The sequence below is a fragment of the Toxorhynchites rutilus genome, chromosome 3 (genome assembly GCF_029784135.1).
Source record: "Toxorhynchites rutilus septentrionalis strain SRP chromosome 3, ASM2978413v1, whole genome shotgun sequence".
Lineage (NCBI taxonomy): Eukaryota > Metazoa > Arthropoda > Insecta > Diptera > Culicidae > Toxorhynchites > Toxorhynchites rutilus.
In genome coordinates this window covers 141,614,147-141,629,153 of record NC_073746.1, presented here as the reverse complement: position 1 = coordinate 141,629,153, position 15,007 = coordinate 141,614,147, and the positions used below count along the sequence as shown (strand labels likewise).

At 38.7% G+C, this 15,007-nt stretch overlaps 1 protein-coding gene across 3 annotated transcripts in view; it reads left to right on the top strand.

Moving 5' to 3' along the window:
- Positions 1 to 14,335, top strand: part of LOC129777524 (adventurous-gliding motility protein Z) — a 28,224-nt gene extending 13,889 nt beyond the window's left edge. For all 3 annotated transcript variants that reach the window (XM_055783832.1, XM_055783833.1, XM_055783831.1), the window contains 4 exons: positions 5,970 to 6,189; positions 6,257 to 6,487; positions 12,951 to 13,811; positions 13,879 to 14,335. In XM_055783832.1, coding sequence (XP_055639807.1) covers positions 5,970 to 6,189; positions 6,257 to 6,487; positions 12,951 to 13,811; positions 13,879 to 14,115 — 1,549 coding nt within the window. In that variant the 3' untranslated portion in view covers positions 14,116 to 14,335. The remainder of the gene's footprint in view (positions 1 to 5,969; positions 6,190 to 6,256; positions 6,488 to 12,950; positions 13,812 to 13,878) is intronic.
- Positions 14,336 to 15,007: the final 672 nt, after the last annotated feature.

The following is a 15,007-nucleotide window of genomic DNA, read 5'->3' as shown; positions in this document are numbered from 1 at the left end:
ATGTCCGCCACAGAGCCGATACGGTCCCGACGAGGCCCTTGCAGCCAAGTGGTCCACCAGAGCACAAGTCCAACCGCCAGCCTTGTTTTGGATTGACTATGAATATCCTCATTCAGAGAAATCGAGAAAATTTCCTTTACGAAAAATTCCTAGACCGGCACTTAAAAATCTTTCAATTTAATATCCTTTACATCTGTGCCACGCGCGCGACGCTCAAACTTTTGTAGACTATTTTTATTTTTTTTTCAACTAATACAACTATAAAAACAACAAAATAAAAATAGTCCATCATCACCAGATCATGACAGACACAATAGAGATCAATACAAATTAAAAAAAAGATAATTTAAAAAAATTAAATAGTTTACATAATATAATCCGTTAAAAAACTTCGTCAGGTTAATTGAAAATATTAAAACAAACTACAAAAAATTGTCCACATTAATTATCCGTTCCTATAAAACTTCGTCAATAAAAATCTTCGTCATAAAATTAAAAAAAATCGTTCGACTGTTAATTAAAGACAGCCTTCACGTGTGAAATACAGTGCCTCTTAAATTCTGTAAGTGTTGTTGCGCATTTAATATGTCTTGGCATCGAGTTGAAAACATTTATTCCTTTGAAGTACAACGAATTTTGTGAAGCACATGACAAGAAATTAGGTGTTCTTAATTCATTCGCGTTTCTAGTGTAATATCTATGGAAATCACTACCTCTTTCAACTCGATCACACAAATATCGAGGCAGCAAACCGTTAATTACTTTAAAAATGAACACCATAGTAAAATAGACAATTCTTTGCTTCACGGAGAACCATTTTAGAGCGTCCAGCATCAAAGATGAGGTAGTGAATCTATTACATTTTAGAATCAACCGCATTATTTTATTCTGCAAACGCTGTAATCTCGATATTTGTGTATCATTGGCAAAAAATAATATGGAAGAACAAAAGTCTAAATGAGGAGAGATGATTGATTTGTATAGCTGTATTTTGCTGCAAATAGTTAAATCGTTTTTCAATCGGCATAAGATCCCATACTGGTCTCATCATCAATTACAATTGAGACGTTTTCATTAGAACGATTGCGTGAGATTACCATAAATTTAGTTTATTTATATTCAACTTCAATTGCTTATACTTCAACCATCTACTTAAAGAACGCAAATCTCCATTCAAATGTAAAACGACCTGATTCAAATCATTAGCTGCAATGAATAACACAGTATCATCTGCAAAAAGGTTAATACCACGAAATCGTAAAACTCGTCGTACATCATCACTCGCATGTCGTTGATGTACATAATAAATAAAAGGATATTTATTATTATTTCAGGATATTAGGATATTATTATTATTTCAGGACATCTTCGATGTGATCACCTTTTTTTTTTTGATAACGCGTTTTAAACGGCGAACAAAATTCTTCATGCACAACTCTAACATTACGACTACGATGCTGTTGAAAATACAAGTTATTTCTTCTTCAAATTCCTCCAAACTTTGTAGCTTATTAACATAGCAACGGTCTTTCACGTACCCCCAGAGGAAGTAATCGACTACGAGAAATGTTGAAATTCTTACCATAAGAGGACAAAGTTTCATTAACACGTTCGTCGCCCAACGCGACGTTTTTGAGTTTCTTGCAAGGCCCAATTTGCGAATAAATTATTAAATTCAGATCAAACCTAGTTTTTAGATAACTTTTACATGATCTAGCAATATTTTTCTTAATTTGAAGACGAATTGACAATAATAACACATGTCAAAATCACATTATATGGGTGTCGCAAAAAACTGCAGTACAAACCATCCGTACTATAAATTAATAAAAAGTGTAGTATAAATATTATAATAATATGATTATGATTTTATTATTTTTCTACACATCCTGTAGTTACATTTAGGTGCCTATTCTATCAAATTCCTTCTCAGAATACTATTCAATTTGAACGAGCAAAGTGTCACCCATATCTGGGTGACGGGGCGACGAAAGGGTTGCTCGAGTAATACGATTTCACTAAAAGTACGCGCTCTTGTAAATTGTACATCTTGACACTAAAACCATCCGATCAGATTGAACGAGTAGCCGAATATTACCGTCCCGAAGTGAGGAATGCAGTGTTACCATCGGCGGTGCGAAAACAAATTTTTATAAGGAGCTATTCGATTTTTTTGAGTGAGCGTTTAATCTGAAAGACCCTGTACTATATTGATTCATGGGTAATTTTACACTACGAAACGAAGCACTGGAACGTACCTTTGATCCTACGTTGTGCAATTTATAAATGGTTCCAATTGAATTCCTTCCTTTCCTACTGAATACCGTTCTTTCCAAACCCTTCACGAATCCAATTATCCTTTTCCTCCATAGACTAATGTGGCAATACACAATTCTCCAGAATCCCTCAAAAGGTGATTGATGATCATACTTGAAGAAAAAAATCCTTCTACGCATATATTCGATTTTCAACAATGACAGAGTTATAGAATTTTTTTTTGTTTCGGACTCTGTTGCCTTAAACTGGCTACACTACACTAAAGAGTACGCTGCGTCTGTTGCTTTCATTTGAAAGATGAGAAAATTTAGTAGGGGAAATGGGGGGGAACTTGGACCCCCTAAGCAAATCGCCTAATATTTCCAAACCAATACGGTCTAAATAAAAAATGTCACATTGAACACTGAGCGACACATGTTTTCTCTAAATCAATAATGTTTAATCATTATAAAAAGCTTCAAACCACCAAATATACCATAAAATAAAAGAGATGATTTTTGGACATTAAAATTTGATGCGGGGTGTTTTAGACCGTCTGTGGGGTGATTTGGTCCAGTGTGTGTTTCATCAAAAAAAACATACTTATGTTTATGTAAAGTATTTTGGGATAATGTTACAACCGAGAACAGTGTTCTGGGATCGATACCGGGTGTCTTGGCCAGATTCCAGACCAGAAAAATTGGATTAAGACCATCTCGAATTTTGTATGGATCTTTCCATTGTTGTACGAGCATTTTCAAACACTTCCGATGCTTGGTCAAAGAGAAACCGTTCTTGGTGGCCTGCGTTGCTCTTTCAAGCCCCTCCTTCTTCTAGCGTCGTCTGCACATCCTCTTTTTGTAATTCAGCTGCATTTGGAATCAATTAGACCAAAAAAAAGCCTCAAACCTGTAGGACCAATTCGCCCCACAGAAACGTGTTCATGCCACCCCACACAGCATGCAAAAATTGAAATGCAATTAATTTCATTTATTGTTAACAAACTTACAGTTTCGCTGCATCGAATTGTTCCTCTTCTGTAGGCGAACAGAACATTACTGCACAATACACGAAAAGTTTGTTCAATCCGCGGGAAAAACCTTAAACCACAATCGGAAAACTCACATTCTTTGGCAATCAATGTGCTTGCTGTGTTCATGCTACCGTTTCCTTGCACCTGTCGAATTTCACCACAGTTTTTTTTACTTTAGGTAGATACCCTAGGCTTTATGTCCGACTCTGTTTTTAAGTTGTAATCTTCAAAAGCGATTCTAACAGTTGAGTTGAGCTGTTCGCAAATGCTCAGATATTTTTCGAGATTAGCGTCGGATTTGTATTTCTTATAAATTGTATGTGTCTTCTGTTTTTTATTTTTTAGATATAAAAGGATCATAGATATTTTCGATTGAACCTATGCAATAATCGATGCTACAAATGATCCAGGACGCAGTGCTTTCAACAGAGTTGAACTGAACGTCGGATGGCCCCTCTTCCCCGGAGTTAGCAGGTTCAATACTTCCTCATAATCCTGACGGATCTCACTTGAATGAAAAACTCAAAACAAGGGACCCGGAACTGTAAACGAAACATTTTGAATATGCAGGGGAATCGTTAGCTGATGTGTGCAACAACCTAACGATCCCGTCAAAGCAGAATATAGGGTTGGGGAAAAAGAAATGTCGTATTTCTGATCGAAATTTGACGCTTTATTTAACATACTTTAAATTATCCAATTTAAGTCAAATATGCGCAGTTTTGTTCGCAACCTTGTTGCCATTTAGAAGGCAACTTCATTATCCCCTCCTTATAAAACCCCCCTTCTTATTTGCAAAAAAACTCAGACAGCCAGTTTACGCAAGTCTCTTTTGAGGCCAACTTAGCATCACCAAGAGCGTTTTGCATGGACCGGAAGAGATGATAATCACTTGGAGCCAGGTCCGGACTATACGGTGGGTGCGATAGGACATCACATCCGAGCTCCCGTAGCCTCATGGCGGGTCATCAAAAATGTGTGAGGCCGAGCGTTGTCCTGGTGGAAAACAACACCATTTTTCGTCGTCTTTAAATAGCCGTATAGTATGACCCGATGCGATAAGTACAACACAAGATATGTTTAAGTGTTGCCATATATTGACAATATAAGACATTTCTTTTTCCCCAACCCAATATATTGAGCCCGTAAATTCCCGAAATCGATGAAGAGGAATTAGTAGGATGTTCAACCGAGTGGTTTGCTCGTCACGTAAAGACATTTCAATACTTTTTGCAAGTAGTGAAATGTTACGACAGGAAATGTTGCATTGAACCTAAAAGTTGTTACTTTTGCATAAATCAACATTTAATTCCGACTTGGGCAGATGTTTGATTTTTACGTTGATATTTTCATTACATAATAAAAGCTAAAATATGACTTTTTTCAAACGACTTTGACTTTTTGTACAGATTATTTTAGCGTTACGTAACTTAAGGAGGAGGGAGATTTGCCTTGCGTTACTTATTGTTACATAGGAGGGCGAGGTGGCCCAAAATCCCCATTTTAAGCGTTACGTAATTTGTCTACCACGCCTTATGTTCATGCCAAGAAAACCAAAGCATTGTATGCACATATGAAACGGGAACCTTATTTGTTCGATGGTGCAAACGGTACAGAATTTTTGTTGAGATAGATAGTAGAGAAATAACATCCAACAACCTTTTTGGACGAACAGCAAATTGTCACTTGTTTATTGTACTTTTTCACAAAATTACAATGTTGCGAATAATATTATGTGATGTTGTTGTGTGCTAAGACCTCTGTAAACAGAATATTTTTGGCGCACCCTGTAGAAAAAATAAATGAATGAACTTTTCGGAACGCGCACCGTTTTCTCAAAAACATTTTGTATATTCGTGTTAGGTTACCCTTTGATGAAACATTCTGCTCAATTCAGCAAAAGATCTTTACAACTGATCACGCACCATATTCAAACAAAAATAGCCACCGAATTCTTGAGACTTAAATGATTTCGTTGCATTCCAGCGGATAGCGATTCCCGGAAACATTCATATCAATTATTCCATTGCCAAGCTGTTGCACTTGAATGTGAAACGAGCCGAAAACAGAACATCTTAATAACATACGAAAATCTCCCCACCATAATTAAGCCCACTGTTTGCACTCGAATCGTCGGTGCCAGTGCCCTGCTTATCCATCAGTATTATGCTGAACTTAGCACGGATTTGATCCGTATCAACCAACGGATCGTGATGGCAATGAACTCATTAAACATTCGGGCACTACCAGTGGATGCTTAGTAGCGCTCGATCCGATCCGGCCGGCTATGCTGAGGATCTAATTGGTCACAATTAATGCCGCTGTGTTGTTGGCTTTTCCAAACAAATAATTATAACACATTTCTCCATGCTCGATGGTACAAGATGGATGCAAGATGTGTGCGTGTGCGCTGACGCAAATGTGACAATTTATATCCACCCATCCGTCTACTAGGTTCAGTGCTTGAACGTTGCGGCGTCGAAGATGATGATTTATGATGCCTCGGAATTTCTTATTAGAGGTTTCGGTGCGTTTTCTGTGCTCTCGGTTTGGCTCAAATTGCAGTCAAGTGTTAACAGACTGCGCCGCGATGCAACACGGCTCATTGAAATTTTACGCTGAGGCGGATATACGAGTGTTTGGATAGCATATAGTAGCGTGACGATTTAAACATTTTCAGGAACCAGGAAATTCGCGATGCCATCCTTTCGTTGGTGCATTCCTATAGTCAGCTGGACAATAAGCTAGAACGGCACGAGCAGAGGGAACGATCCCTTGGCGAGCAGGTTAAGAAGGGTTTAATCACGCTGCAGAAGAACCAGCGGGTATTCGACACGCTGAAGGGAACGATCACGCGGCTAGACGAACGCGTCAGCAGCATCGAAACGGCGCTCCTCAGCGTAAGTACATTTCAGTGGAGATAATCGTCGTGTTCAGTGCATTAACGAGTGCACATTTTCGTTGCAGCAAGATGAGAAGAACACGATGCAGCAAATGAAGCTGGGTGAAACTCTTGAGGGGGTTCTGCGTTGGTTGACTGACAATGCGCACGCGCTTGAGGCTAGAGTCCAGCCGGAACCTCCCCGGTCCGAGGAGGAGGGCGAGGGACTGGGAGCGAAGATCGAGGAGCTTACCGAAAGTATTAGAGAGCTGAGGCGGGAGATGGCTGAACTGAAATCGGACAGAGACTCTATTGAGGTTGGTATTTTAATGGAACGATTGTTGGAGCGATGTGCTTTTAGCTTTTATAGGAATCTTGCACTAGCACTACTGATCAAGTGAACTTTATCGAGGGCAGTTAAAATTTGAAGTTATAAATAAATCTGAACAAACATGTTCTGATTCATTTTTATTATTTTACCATCGCGAAATTTTTTCAAACCATGGTGCTAACATTGGTAAATTGGTAATTGGTTCAATTGTCGATCGACAAACGCATTTGTATCAACAACATTAAAAATTATCATGGTTTAATCATTACACCTGCAATTGATGAATGACTGTGTTTGGCTTGGCACATCTAACAGTAAATATACTACAAATATTACCCTTTGGAAAATCAACTCGAAGAATGGCAAATTGTTTGTTTTTTTAACGTAGGACTACGTCTTTGATTTCTATATAGGGGAGTCACTCTACGAAAAACTTTGAATGGGTTATACCTACAATATAACCGCAAGGTTGACGTAGGACTGCCGTTGGCTTAGTAATCATTTGTGTTTCTTCGATTAGCAATACTCGCATCTCGGGTGTTCCTTATTGGTTACGATATCGCCGCTGCGCAAAGCTATTTTTTGTGTGTATTGATGAAATTATTTATTAAACTAGTAAATGAATGAAACAATTTACGAATTCAATTGCAAACAAATCCCAATTCAGGTCAATTCATACATTATGGTAGTAGTTATCGCAGCAAATAGTTATCAACATTTTGCCTAATCATCAAACGGTATGCATATAAGTTCAGTGAGATGACGACATGAAGAGATATCTTCCAATACAGTATAATCGAGTCGAAGCGTTGTATTTATACCTGCTTTAGTAGACCGTGTTAGCAAAACGAATTCAGGAGTGTAAAAATGCATGGGGGTATAAAAGTATTGCCGACTTGAATGTATCTGCAATGCCGATTTTCCCAACTTCTTGGTTTCGGAATCTGTATTGGGAAACACATTCCGGTTTGCGAAAATGCAAGCGAGTATCCGTAGTTTGCATCTAATTTGCTGTGCCAATTTCTCCTGGCTCCATGGCTTTGAAGTCTGTGTTAAGGAAACATTCCGATTTACAGAAACGCAAGCGAATACAGAAGTACCCGCAGCTTGCATCTTTTTTGCAATGCCGATTTCCCCAGGCTTCATGGTTTTGAAGTCTGTGTTAGGGAAACACTCCGATTTCCAGAAACGCAGGCGAGTACAAAATTATTCGCAACCAGAATCTATTTTGCAATGCCAATTTCATGATTTTGAAGTCTGTTAGGGAAACATTCTAATTTACAGAAACACAAACGAGTACAAATGTACCCGCTGCTTGCATCTATTTTGCAATGCCGATTTCCCTAGGCTTCATGGTTTTGAAGTCTGTGTTAGGGAAACATCCATCCATTTTATCTTTCGAATGAAGTGTTTATCATACCAATTCGTTCAGTTGTTTAGGAGCTATTAACACTCAAAATCTCGTTCTCCGGCGTAACGCTTTCGTTTTCGAAACTTTGAACTTACACCCCAGTATAGAAATGAAAGACGTAGTCCTACGTCAAAATGTAACGAAGAATTAGGAATTTCAAACGCATATCAGGCGTCGTGCACAAGTTACGTAACGCTTGGAGAAAACTAAAAAAATAACGATATTGTCAGTCACAAGCAAAATGCATCTAAAGCGAGGCTAATTTTGTTAATGTATGCTCAATTTTGAAATTTAAAATTAGGATTGGTTTCATCATTGTAATTACTTCAGACTCTTGGCAAAGCTGTAAATTTTCAAATGTAATAAATACATATACATTTCCAATTCACGTGTAATATTTATATATTCTCTGTTTATTGGAAAGGAAAATCGGTGGAAGCTGAGTCGAATTCATGAATTGGATAAACCGATTTTTTTTATTTGTTTCTTTCGATCCATTGTTTGGCCTACTGCGTGTACGTATTATCGTGACAACCATTACCGGATTGTTTGTGAAAATTGAAAAATGTCGTTTCGGGAACCTAGGTTGAGCTCAAACAGAAAATATGGAAAATTGCGCAAATCAAACCACTAAATACAGCACTGTCGGGTGAGAAACTTTTTTTTTCATAGAATATTCGATTTTTAAAGAACAAGCACATTTTTTTCACAAGTAATTAAAATAACATTAAAATTCATCCAAATTAGGAAAGGTCCTATCTAATCTAACGATATCAATGCCAAGCCATAAACAACTGTGAGGCTGCCTATGTGTTTTTGGGCTCCAAAGAACTGATTCACTTAAGCAAACGGTTAGCGACTGAGCCGTTCATCAAGTTGAACTGTTTTGCCGATCCCTACTTCATGGCGAATTTAAAGTGACAGGAGAGAGAACGAGTTGAAATAAAAATTATACAGAAGTTCATATGAAGAAATTATACAATTTAGATTCCATATTCCAGATTCCTTGTCGTCAGGTATTATGTATTACGACGCGTAATTGCGCGAAATAATTTCGTCGTCGCGTGCAAGAATACCAAATTTGATATTCATTTCTTATAACCCTTCATAAGGTTGTAGAAAATAGGCAAGCTATCGACTCAAACTTCTGAGAACATAATACTTACATGAGGAAGAACACATTTGAACATTTGATAGAAAAAAAAAACTATTGAAACAGTTGAAAAAATAAGTCGCAATATAGTTGCGTCTGCCCGTTAACCCCAAAAACACTGTTTGACGCTTAATTGCCATTTCATTTAATTGCGTCATTGGTTATGCAAATATAAAACAATATTTCTAGTGCAGCAAAAAAATAGAAAAATACACAAAAAAAATTTAAAATTTGAATTTCTCATCAAATATACCATTTATTTTCTTGAAAATACTGTATGATCTCGAACAGTAAATCCTGAATAGAACACTTACAGTGAAAACATATCAACTTGTTGCATTTTCAACGAATGGGTTTTTTTCATAAAAATGACTCCTATAATAATATCGTACATATTTAGCAGTACTCCCATACCGCGCTATACGGCCGCTCTTTATACGGCATTTCGCTATAACGGCCCTCTTCAGTTAAGGCATGTTTTCGATTTACGGTCTAAAATGATTCGCTATAACGGCGAAAAAAAATTTTTCGATGTCGATGAAAATTGTGTTTTCGAAATTTTGTTTGATGCCAAATGTCTTATAATTGCATGAAACGTCGAGATCTACTGTAATCTCGAATCTTGGTTTAGGGTGCTAATGAGCTTAAGCAAAATATTGAAAAAAAAATCCAAGTGCGGAAAAAAATTGTTGGTGGCAATATAGCTGTCAAGGGCTTATAAAGAGTTAAAGAAACATACATTCAACCTAGTCGTCAATTTATATTATTTATGTTACGTGTCAAAGAAATTCCACTTCACAATACATTCAAGACGTGTTAACCGGCATAGAATCTCAACTAGGTACTACTAATAAAAATGACGCAAGTAACACCTACGTTGAGAAGGCAAAAGTTCCACTGGGAACGTTAGCGCCATCCAAGAAAAAGATGTTACGTGTTACGTCGCGTGTATTAACTCTTTGCGGTTGGAATTATTATCCCGTGAAAGAGATCCTCTTTTCATTCCACGCTAATATTTTTTTGTTAATACCGAGTACCGTTATCTATTATCTATAGAAACTGCGTAATAATTCGTTAAAAAGTTCACTAGACATTAAAATTCGTTCAGAAAAAATGTAAACTATTAACGGGTGTTAAATAAAAAATGAGAATTTTTTCTATCACATATAAGAAAAAAATTTTTTTTTTCATCGATTTCAGTATTTTTTATTAATAACATGATGTATTTTCTTCAAAAAAAATGTCAGTGAATGTTTGAGTAAGGGCCGTGGTCTGCTGTTCGACGCAACTTTGTCGCGATGCTCTCACAAGAACGTTGTACGGCACTTACGTCAATTTTCCGGATACAATTCCGGATTCTTGTAGTCAGTTGCTTCGTGTCCTTGGCCCTCCAATTGTTTTTATACACTAGTGCACTGAGTGAGCCAAAGAAATCCTCTATTGGGCGGCACTGGGGCAAGTTTGTTGGGTTACGATCTTTCGGCATGAACGGTATCGTTTTCTCCTCAAGATACGCCAGGAACGGCAGCAGGATTTTATCGAGGCACTCTTATCGATAGATTTGTTGTTTGATTGCCAGACCGCTCGGCTTAAACCAAGGCTTTGAAATGCCCCGGTCGGAAATGGCGATGTACAACATAACCTTTTTTTCAAACTTGTGCTTGAACCTGTATTTCACTTCGGGCGGTGTGGATGACTTGTCGCTGGAGTAGTAATTATCATTTCCTGGAAAATGCGTTTTGGACAGCGGAAAATAGCTTTCGTCGTCCAGAACGAAAGACGTCCCGCGGTATTTTTTGGTCATCCACCGACACTGTGATTTAACCGTCTCAATCTGCTCCTCCGTGTACTCGTATACGGCGACCTCGTCTTCTTCCTGCAGACGATTCCTTCCATTTTGAGGGTCCGATGGATCAATACGTGGGAGCAGCCATATTTCCGCCCGGCGTCACGCAGGCTGGTTGCGTCCTTGTTGTCAAACAGCTTCTTTAACGATGTCTTCCTCTGCTTCGTCATTATCGTCACCGGACGACCACTTCCAACCTTCCGCTCTACGTTCAGGGAACCCAGGATACGATAGACCGTACTGACAGGTACATTTCCATCCTTAAAATGTGCCACTGTGAACTTTTTTCCTTGCTGGAAATGCGTTTCGTAGAACCGTACAATGCGTTCGCGGAGCACGTGCTGTTTCGACACCATCTTTGCTTTGACTAAATTCAAACTAGCAAAACCAAACACGCCTACTGTTTCTAGGCCCAAAGCCCAAAGAGCAATTTTCTTGGAGAAAGAAAATTTTACGCTCTTTATTTGAGTTACTGAAAGGTATTGAAAAAATTCTCATTTTTTATTTAACACCCGTTATATATGGTTGGATAAAGTATATAATATGATTTCTTGCTTTGGTGGCTGAGAGCAGATATACGACCGCAAAGGGTTAAACAGACCCTAAACAATTTTGTCAGCGCTTATTAAAACCCTCATTGTTAATTATTAGGTGGGTCGGTTACCTTATAACATTACTGATGGATATCCTTCGTCGTCCTGTTCAAAATAAGAATTTCCAGGCGCGGTAAGCATCGAAATATACTGTAAGCAGAGATGTTCCCTGATGATCTTTTCAGGTTTCTAGTCGAAATCCTCCGTCGTCGGATTTTCCAAAAATTAGAAAATATGCAACGCGTAAGGCTAGCAATATGATGTGGGTCTATTCCTTTCATGGTAATAGCAGCGCTATAGAGGCGACCCCTCTGGTTACCAATATCATTGTTGTAGAAGTCTGATAGTTAAACCAGGTTTTAGAAACTCATAGTGGATCACACCCTTTTGATTCCACCAAATACAGAGCATCACGTGGTACCGTCGCTATTCGGCTTCGGCGTTTATCTTCCTGGTTTGCCGGATTTGCGTTTTGGATTGTCGTATTAATTCAATTTTTCGTCCCCGGTAACGGTTGGATGCAAAAAAGACTTCCCTTTGTGCCGTTCAAGCAACATTTCGTCGCCGTTCGACGTTCTCACTTTCAATACGTGTGGAACATAATTTCATTGCCGTGGGATGTATCCAGCGGCCTTGAGCCGTTTAGAAATAGCTGCTGTCTGATTCTGTAAGCTCTGTTTGCGTTTGACACGAATCTTGACCGAGTATTGTCTCTAATTCTTCGTCTCAAAGATTTTGTGATTGACTCGGACGCTTTTATCATTAGTACCATGTGATTTTCGTTATTGAAAATATTTTAACGACATTAGGGTCAATCAAACATCTTCAACCGAACCATTGAACGTCTTTCCTTAAAATGAGCTAGAATTTGAATCGATATAAAAAATTGATTAAAGCTGGAGGAAAGTATCTTGAGGGAAAAAATTGAAAGCACATTTCCACTACTAATCCCGAAACTCTGTGTATGTTTGGGGTATCAAAATATGTCATTGAGGTTTTAAAACTGTACTTATTGAGTATGAATATTCTTTAGTGTGAATTATATACTGGTCTAGTCTAGAAATTTGGAAATAACTGAAATTTATTTTTTTCACATTTCTAAAGCGTAGATTGGAAGGATACTTTCAAATTTTCATTACCTAGCCAGAGCCATTGCAGTGCCACGGTATCTAAGCTGAGAATGCTGATTTTTTTTTATTCTTACAAAAGAATACTATTTTGTCTGAGGACATTTTTCTTGCTTGTGCAAGATTCATATCATAGCGGAATCGTTACTAAAAGAGAACAAATGATTAAAAATTGACTAACAAGTGTTATTCATTTGTACGTCCTATAAATGTGTCTGAATTACGTATATAAACAACATTGCGATGTTTATAAAAATAATAAATGTTCCCGTATATATTCTAAGAAATCTACCTTTCCGGCACTCTCGTACATTTTCAGCAAACCAACCGTAATCTGCTGGAGCAAACGGAGAAACTGCTTAGCGCCAAGGTCGACTCGTCGGGAGAGATTATCGGCAAAATAGAGGAGCGGTTATCTTCTTACTACAACAACCCGGTCGTTATCTCCCACTCGAACGTTGACTTCGAGGAGAAGGTCATCGCGAAGCTGGACAAGATTGATGCCGTCGCGAAGGAAAGTAAATCGGTGGCGGACAGCTTGGCGGCCCAACCGCCTGCCCTAGATAAGGAGTTTATTCATGGGCTGGTCAACGAAACGCTGGAAGCGATAGAGGATATGCGTCTGGAGGTGTTGACTGCGTCCGATAAGAGCTTCTCGAAGACGGCGACCCGCATCAAGGAGAACAACGAAGTGCTGCAGGGCTCGGTGAATGAGATTCTGAAGACCCTGTCGGAGGAAATCATCGATACGGAAGCTTTCTTCTCGGCCACCAAGAAAGACATTGGTTCGCTGAAGGATGAGATTGCGGCACTGAGCAGATTGGAGAAATTCCTGCTGCAGACGGGTGAAAATGTGCTGGATGCCAAGCGGGGTATTGACTACGGTATTCATCAAATTCTTCGCGAGGTGACCGAGGTTGTGAAGGCCAATTCGAAGGAACTGAATGCAACGGTCACTAAGCGATTTGATGACATTGGGGCTACTATCTTGGATAATCATAATGGCGCGTTGACCAACCTCAGTTCGAAGATCGAAACGGAGATTAGCCAAGTTTGGCGACAGATTGGTATTATGTATCAGGAGATTTCATCCAGCAAGCAAGCATTGGATCGTCTGCAGCAACAGACGGAAACATATGTTAACGGAACAATTACAACAATGGACAGCATGGAGGGCAAGGTATACTTGTTGGGTTATTCAATACATTTACTATTATACTTACATTGGAATTCCTTTCTAACTACAGGTTTCACTGATCACCGGTCGAATGTCTGAGGTGGATTCAAACCTGAACTATCTACTGGGCCGGTTGTCATTGGTAACGCAAGAGTTCAATCTGATCAAGCGAGGTTTAGGCCAGGCGCTGGATGAAATCAAGAGTAGCTTCATGGAGGTACAGAACCGTCTGAAGGGACCGGGACCACATAAAATATCATCCGCCGAAGTCGAGGACGATCTGAGTCTAGCTCCGCCGGCTAAATGAAGTGCCATCGAAAATTATACCGCTTCTGCTAGTATATAAGAGAATATCCAATGAGCCTAACAGGGGGAAATCTAGTGTATTCTTTTCTCTGCAGTTTGTGTGCTTAAGCAATTTAGCGCAAAACATATTCAGAGTGTCTGCAGTTTAACAGAGTTTATTTTATTATAGATTACGAATGTAAGCATAAAGATGATTAATAAAGTACTTGGATTAAATTTAATCAGTTTGTTGATCATATTATTAGCGGAGTTGTCCGGTAAATACAATATTTATTTAGCACTGGAAGTGTTGTCCATTGATTGCACTTACGGATTTCACTCCGTCTCGTGCGGAGCGAATGGTTGTCATTAGAAGCGATGTCCTGTGAATATGGGCATCTAATAGAAGCGCATCTAATAGTTTGGGCAGCTAATAGAAGCGTTTTCAAAGCTAGGAATCTCTTGCAACTTTTGCAGAGTATTGCCGTGTAAAAATAACTATGGCATGTCTTTTGGAATATGCAGGGTGTTTCAGCTTCTGTTGTTTACGTTTGAGCAGCCCATAGTTGCACGTTAAAAATAGCGTTCGACGTTTTTTGGTCTTGGCGTTTTCATATACAGTGTCGGACAAAACATTAAGACCACTCTAATGCAAAAAAAAAATTAAATTAATTTTAAATGTCAATTCAAATATAGTAAGGGGCCGTCCACATACCACGTGGACAGAAAAATCACGATTTTAGACTCCCCCCTCCCCCTCCGTGGACACGCGTGGACATTTTCATACCGCCACCCCCCTTTGTCCACGTGGACATTTTTCCTTTTTTAATAATTAAGGAAATAATTGAATTGCACCTGAATTCCATTTAAGTTTATTTTATTTCAAATTTTACTAGCTGTACCCTGCTGTGCCA